General features: G+C 35.7%; 1 protein-coding gene across 7 annotated transcripts in view; it reads right to left on the bottom strand.

Moving 5' to 3' along the window:
- LOC106881030 (CREB-regulated transcription coactivator 1) overlaps positions 1–8204 on the bottom strand; it is a 165009-nt gene that overhangs the window by 20367 nt on the left and 136438 nt on the right. For 6 of the 7 annotated variants that reach the window (XM_014931226.2, XM_014931224.2, XM_014931228.2 and 3 more), the window contains one exon: positions 38–91. The exons of the other annotated variant lie outside the window; for it this stretch is intronic. In XM_014931226.2, coding sequence (XP_014786712.1) covers positions 38–91 — 54 coding nt within the window. The remainder of the gene's footprint in view (positions 1–37; positions 92–8204) is intronic. 7 annotated transcript variants of the gene reach the window in all.

An 8204-nucleotide genomic window follows, 5' to 3' on the forward strand; every position in this document is an offset into this window, starting at 1 on the left:
TTTGTTTTTGTTAACAATCCAAAATATTTCAAATTACCCGGGTTGGTGTTTTCATCTTGGAGCAGATACTTCCAGTCCCCTGCTGGCCTATCTAATAGACATTAGTAAATAGGATTTTCAAACAGTAAGTAAACAACAGACCAAACTAGTACTTAACAAGGGGAGGGTCAGAAAAATAAATTTGATAAATTAGGTTTTCAATGTAATATATATATATAAAAATAAATAGAATCAAATAAAAATTAATTTAAAAAAAAAATCAAATACATTTACAATAAACTGTAAAATCAAATTTATAAAAACTACATCAATTAAAAATACAGAAAGAAAAATCATTTCACAAAGGCAGACCTCCAGCATGGCAATGATTGCAATTGCTAAAACATACATATACGCATATTTTCATATACACTATTTGGCTGTTATTACAACTATTATTAAGACTGGAGAAAAAGATCCTCTCAGGCTAACTCCACAACTATGAAAATAAGTCATTGAGTAAGGTACCTGGCTCAAGAGCACTGCAGAATGTATGTAATGCATAGCGACTGAAGCACAGATTGGTTCACATTGCACATTATTCTCCCCTTCAAACTACCCAAATAGGAAAAAAGTATTCTTTGTGCTTCTGGGATGGTGGGACTTTTGATAAATGAAGGGTATTTACATGTAAATCATTTAAATATAATTTTACTCATACATTCAAAACATGAATAAAACACAAATAACACACACACCCATTATGTGCACAAACAAAAGAAAAAAGCATTCAGTACATTTTGTAAGGTTTATAATAGATCATACAGATAACAGAAGAGGAAATGATTTGCATTACTTAAAGTTTCACAAAGACATGATGTACACTTGTGATCAGTCTATAATGCAATTGTGACTCATTTTCTGTAATTATAGCATTTTGCAAGGTGCAACACCTGACCTTGCCCAGGTGCTGAAATCTGACTCTTCAACATGGAAGAGCAAACAATAACCAGCCTAATGGCAAACTTGCAACTGACTGGAGAAAGTTGGCATCCATCTGTCTTTTTGCACAGAGCCTGCAGAACTAAATTAGGTCATTTGAAAGCAGGACATCCATACACACACACACACACACACACACACACACACACACACACACACACAAATATTCCAAGTATAAAAATTTACAATATTATTCACAGAGTATTAAACGTGAATATTTTATAAATATGAACCAATTTCAAAGTGAAACAAACAAATTATGTGCTACTTTCCATGGTACTTGGAACACCATACTAACTTTTCAAAGATATAGATTTTAAATGAAAAATTTGAATAACGAGAGTGTTTCAATATATACTGTCTACACAGTGCCATGTATGAGAGATGAGTGAGAAAGTGCGTTATGTGTTTTAGAGAATGTGAGACATCTTAGAAAGGCGGGAGCTTACCACTCCATTACGACTGTCAACATTTCTATTTCTTTTCACGAAGCCTCTCTGTTTTACCTCAGTGGGGGACTTTCCATCTGGTATTTTCTTCATCATGCATTAAGTTCAGAATGATTTTGGATTTGTGTACAAATTATGAAAGTATGGAAGCCATTTCAGATATATATATATATATATATATATATATATATATATATATATATATATATATGCACACACACACACACACACACACACACACATACACACACACACACATATATAGTCACTAAAGCACTTAGCCTATACACATGCACATTGTCAGCCATAGATGCATGCTTAGATGATGGTATATGAATCTTTTTTTTTTCTTTTTCATGTGGATTAATTGCTTCCTATCTACTCAGTGGTACAATTAAAAATTTTAAAATTTTATGTGGGTATGTGTGTGTGTGTGTGTGTGTGTGTGTGTGGTTATCAGATAAATTCATTTGTTTCTTTCCAATGTTATTTGAATTAACATAAAAATGTTTTCATCATGTCTTTTATAGTGCTTTTTTTTTCTTTCAAGCTCTGTTCCTCCTCAACAACTTTGGCATATTGTTTTTCAAATTTGAATAAATTTCACCTCTTTTCAGACAAATGATGACGGTGTGCCAAATAGGAAAAAAAATGAGCATTTACAACACCTGCTTCTCTTTGCTTTCAATCAAAGTCCTAAAGCTGTCAAAGCTGTTCAAGACATCAGTAGTGTGTATGGAAAAAGAGAGAACTGCAAAAAAATGGTTTTCCCACTTCAAGGAGGGGAAATTCAACCTCACAAATTCTCCACATTCCACACAACCTGTTTTCAGTTCAATGAGGATCGATTGAATGAGCTCATTCACAAGGGTCCAAGCCAATCCACTCGGAGATTAGCCCAGCTGATGGGAAACTCCCATGATACAGTCACCCGTCACCTTCACTTGGTAGGCAGTGTCCAAAAATTTGGTGCATGGGTGCCACACATTCTGAATGAAAAAGACAAACTCCAGGCCCCAGATAGCTAATTTGACCAAAAATGCTATTCAAAATATTGGTTCGGAAGTTCTGCTCCACCATTTTGTTCAACAATGATGTGGAACTGAAAATATGGACTGATGAATTGTGCAAGTCAAGACTGGTGATTTCTACTATCAAGGCATTGACAAGTTAGGTGAATGTTGGCAAAATCATGAACAAGGAAGGAGAATGTATTATTGACTGATTTGTTAAAATGTTGAATAATAACAATCAAAATAATCGGAAAAATAAATGAATTTATCTGACAACCCTACATATATACATGCATATATATATATATATATATATATATATATATATTGATAGCTGGATAGATAAATAGATAGATATAAACAAGTAAAACAAACAAAAGTTAATAAAAACTATTTGTTCTGAGATCCTCACTAAAACATTCATCTTGAAATTTAATGAAGATTCTGCAGCCATTTTGCCTTTTATGATACTCATTTGGTTTATGGACTTAGATCACTCTCCCCACCCCTAATTAGTTTTGAGTAGACATAAAGTAGCTGAGTGGTATACAGTCGTGCAAAAGCTTTATTGTGCTGGACACATAATTCTACCTTAGTGAAAAGTAATGATAAAAATAGCCTATAATAGTCTAACATTCTACACAGAGGTCGAGTTTTGCCTGAATTAGCTCAATATTCCAAAAGATCAAGTACTGTAGGCCCAAGTTTGGGAAATTACTAACAACCTTCTTCTATGAGACCTTATATAATTCAACTGAAGGATGCAAGATACTTTCTTTGTAGAGAACATGTTTCTGCAATTGTTGTAGCTGTGCAGACCCAGATCCCTCCTAATCAAACACAGTTGTGATCAAAGACAGTCCATTATGACCATCTCACCTCTTTTTTTTTTTTCCCCAAGTATACTATAACAGACTACATTTTCTTTTTTAAATGGTATGGCATAATTTGAAGGAGATATGATTGCTATTTTTAGCAAGTTACACAATCATGTAGAGGTCCCATCATTTGATCAGATTTCTTATTTTCTAAGTAAGTCATAAGCTTCCTCTTCTAATGTAAATGCTTCTATCATATACATCCCATCTATAAAGTTCTATATAATTACTGTACATATGTACATACAAACACACACATTCCTATAAATACACTTACTCGCATACAAAAGTATTCACATAAAAACATAGCAGCATACATGACCATTTGCTCTAATTAAAACCCATATAAACACACAGCAACATACACAAACCAATGCGAGATCTTCTGCTTGGATGTTCAACCTTCTAGAAGTAGCAAATAAATCCTTCTTAAATTGCACCCTACCATCTGAAGGATACATTGAGCAATATAGTTCCTTGATATACAAAATGATGGCATGCTCATGAATGGCAACCTCTATACCCTAAGTCCGTTCTATCAAGGCTGGCCTGGAGCCATAAGTAACAACAGCAGCAAACACATTTTCTCACATGCATGAATCAATAGCTACACAAATACATGACAGTATACATGCAGGACCACACACACACACACACACACATTTGAACCAATGAAGGAACTTCTATGTGGCTATTTGACCTGCTAGAAATAGCAGTCATATCTACTGCAAATCAGACTCTACTGCTTTTTAATAAATGGGAAGGAAACTTTGGGTAATGTAATCCTAGATAGATTATATTGGAATGAAAGAGAGATGGTCACAACAACATAAATCAAAGTATATTCAGACACACAAAGGAGCCATAGTGCAGGATTTAGTAGGCTTTAGTAGATGATGCTTGCCCAAGGTAACATGCAATGGGACTGAACCCAAGACTTGCTGGAAACGACAATCAAATTCCCTAAAATATACTCTATGCCTGATGAGGAGGAGCCGGTCTCATAAGGGTTGCAGGATCTCCCTGGTTAATGCAGGAGATATTCAGTTGAAACTTTCTAAGTTGATGCAAGTAGAAGGAATATACATGTGTATGCAAGGCCAGGTTAAAGCATTTGTGGAATAAATATTTGCATAAATAGTTGAGAGGGGAGTGTTGGAAAATGATGTGACATATGGTAGAGCTAATAAGGATGGGCAGAGAAGAAACTGAATGGAAGGAAAGGAATGCATAAGCACAGAGGTACACAGCAATAAAAAAAACAACATACATTATTGACTTATAGGCATGTGGATAGAACACATAACTACAAAATAGACATCACTACATAAACATACACATATATCGGCATAACAATACCCTTCACTATACAGGTGCACAAATATACATACTTAAATTACACAGATACATACAGACATCACCATCCATCATCATAAATAAACAGGCACATAATTATAATTATTATTATCTTATGTCCATTTCCCCATGGTCATATGGAATTTTGATAAGGCAAACTTTCTATAGCTGGATGCCCTTCCTGCTGCCAATGCTCACTTGTTTCCATGTAAAGTAAAATTTTGTATGACCAGACATGTATTTTTTTCCACTAAGATTGGAAATTAACACCATTGTTTGTATGACAGTATCAAGACAAAGGTACACAAAGACACACATTCAATGAAATCCACTCACAAGGCTTTGGCCACCTGAGGCTTTAGTAGATGACGCTTGCCCAAGGTAACGTGCAATGGGACTGAACCCAACCAAGGCTTCAAAGATAGGAAGCAGAGACACACACACACACACGCATATACAAGTATAAACAGAATATTCTTCCCTATATAGAGATATATATGACAATATAAATACATCCACTATTGGGTCTCACAGAGGCAATGACTAGTGTGACTGTGACCTTTGTCAATATGCTATGCTTGAGAAGATTCGTCGAGCCAAGGGAAAATACAGTTGTGGCCATTGCCAGTGTGACATAACTGGCACCTGTGTTAGTGGCATGTAAAAAGCACCTTTTGAACATTGGGCCTCACAGAGGCAATGTGGCAGATACCAGTGCCATATAACTAGCACCTGTGCTGGTGGCATGTAAAAAGCACCTTTCAAGCGCTGAGCCTCAGGGAAGCAATGATACATGACAGAGACCTTTGGCATTATGCCGTGTTTGAGAAGAAGACCCATCAGGCCAAGGGAAATCGTAGTTGTGGCAGATACTGGTGCCACACAACTGGCACCCGTGCCGGTGTCACGTAAAAGCACCCATTACACTCTTGGAGTGGTTGGCATCAGGAAGGGCATCCAGCTGTAGAAATCATGCCAAATCAGAGTGGAGTTTGGTGCAGCTCCATCAGCTTACCAGTCCTGATCAAGCCATCCAACCCATGCCAACATTGACAACAGACGCTAAATGATGATGATATAAACACACTACATTGATGAATGTGTATCGCAGAAACATCTAAATGTCCTAGAAGGTTTCTGTAAGGCACAAATATGCATATATTCTTTGTACGAGTATTTGAGATTAATCTTTTCTGTTAATTTATTTCACAGACACTGGCCACAGCTAAGGCACACAACAAGGCAGTGACATTGGGTTCAATGTAATGCATGGTGATTATTTAACACATGTTACTGTGTGCATAAATATGTAAAATTATCATCATTTTATGCCCACTCGTTTCTATGGCTGAATTTCATTTCTAACAACAACTACTTTACAAGGTATACTGGGTGCATTTTATCATGGCACCAGCATTAGTGAGGTTGTTCTACTGTCATTACTGGTCGATGCTTTGTTTTTTTTTTCTTCTTCTTAGTTGTAATGCACCTGAGCACTGTATACAACAATTTCTTTCATATATATGTATTCTTCTTAATCAATAACTTGCTCTAAATAATCACCATAAAAAAGAACCCCAAATAAGCTTTTTAAGATAGCGTGTTCACACTAGTACATATATGTGTGTGCATATGTACACATGTGCATAAGTGTGTACAGGTAAGATAACTGATATAATGGCGTGTCTACCAAAAATATTTTGTAGTATTTAGCCTACCTAGTCATGTCCCCTAGGCAAACTTATCTATTCAATAAAGAGAGATTAATAATCAACTAAACCACTGAAGGCAATATTCCAGCATGGCCACAGTCTAATGACTGAAACCAGAATAAATTCTCATGTAATCCACAAATCTATGGCAACTGTTTCTGCCTCCTTATTAGGAATTCCAATATTTTAAGACTATTGCCATATATTTTGGTTACACAACCAATATTTCGATTGATGAAAAGTACAGATTCTGTCAACTCAGCATTAATTGATCTGAGACTGAACTGATGTTCGCATCAGCAGGAGTAGGGCAGCTGATGCCAACAACAGTTTTAAGCAGCCCCAGGTAATAAAGTCTGATCATTTTAGTTAACACGGCATATTTAATCAGGAACATTCTCACACAGATATTCTCAGTGTCATTACATATCCCATTAGGTAAGTATTCCTAAGACAGGTATTGTAAAAGTGAGCTTTTGTAAATGATAACACTCCTCATGTATGAAGGCTTCTTATTTATATGTTTATACAGTTCAGAGTTGAGATTATTTTGTTTAAGCAACACCAGAAACGAAAATTGCTGACAAGAGAATCCTGGAGTGTTACATAGGAAATAGCTTGTCATCAAAGACAGAATGGCTGCTGCAAGCTGTTTTGTTGATATCATGACAAGGTAATAATGCAATGTAAATATTCTTACTTTCAATAACAACAGCAGGTATATAAATAGTAAAAGATTTGCACTTTCTTTAGACACTGACACAATAAAAGTGACAATTAAATTGAAATTTGTATGTGGAAGGTATACAGTTAACTGGTACAGCAAAAATAGACAAGGACTTCAGAGCAGAGGGGAAACAATTAGTAAACACACAAAAAGAAAATTAGTTTTAGCTTTCTGCATTATACATGTTTTTGTTTTTTTTATTAGACCAGTAATGACAATAGAACAATTAGACAGGTAGTGACACAGACACTATTTATTAGACAGGTAGTGACACAGACACTATTTATTAGACAGGTAGTGACACAGACACTATTTATTAGACTGGTAGTGACACAGATGAAGTGTGAGTGGCAGTGACACAATAAGACTGACTATGATACAGACTAATAGTGATACTGTTACACTGGCAGTGATATCATTAGACTGATAGCAGCAGTATAAGACTGGCAGAGTTAGACTACGAGACATTGACAGACTGGAAGTAACACTACTATGCTGGTGGTAACAGTGTTAGATTGGCATTGTTAGGGACACAAAACTTATTGTGATGTCACTAGATTAGTATTGGCACATTTGATCTGGTAGTGACATCAGTGACCTAGTAGTGATGCTATTAGACTAATAACAACATTGGTAGACTGAGAGCAACATTATTAGGTTGATAGTGACACTATTAGATTGGCAGTGACACCACTGAGTGGCTATGACACTGACTGATAATGATTCAAATTAGTAGCGGCACTATTAGAGTAGTTGTGATCCGGTTAAGATTGGTTGTGACAACATTAAGCTGTTAGTGATACCATTAAACTGGTTGACATAATTAGACTGGTGTCTTTAGGCAGGTAGTGACACTGTTAGACAGACAATGAAATTGTTAGACTAGTAGTGACTCTTAAGATATTAGCAACACTGTTAGTTCAGTAGTGATGTGTTTATACTAATAGCAATACTGTTAGAGCAGTAGTGATGTGTTTATACTAATAGCAATACTGTTAGAGCAGTAGTGATGTGTTTATACTAATAGCAATACTGTTAGAGCAGTAGTGATGTGTTTATACTAATAGCAATACTGTTAGAGCAGTAGT

The sequence above is a fragment of the Octopus bimaculoides genome, chromosome 12, assembly GCF_001194135.2.
Source record: "Octopus bimaculoides isolate UCB-OBI-ISO-001 chromosome 12, ASM119413v2, whole genome shotgun sequence".
Taxonomy (NCBI): domain Eukaryota; kingdom Metazoa; phylum Mollusca; class Cephalopoda; order Octopoda; family Octopodidae; genus Octopus; species Octopus bimaculoides.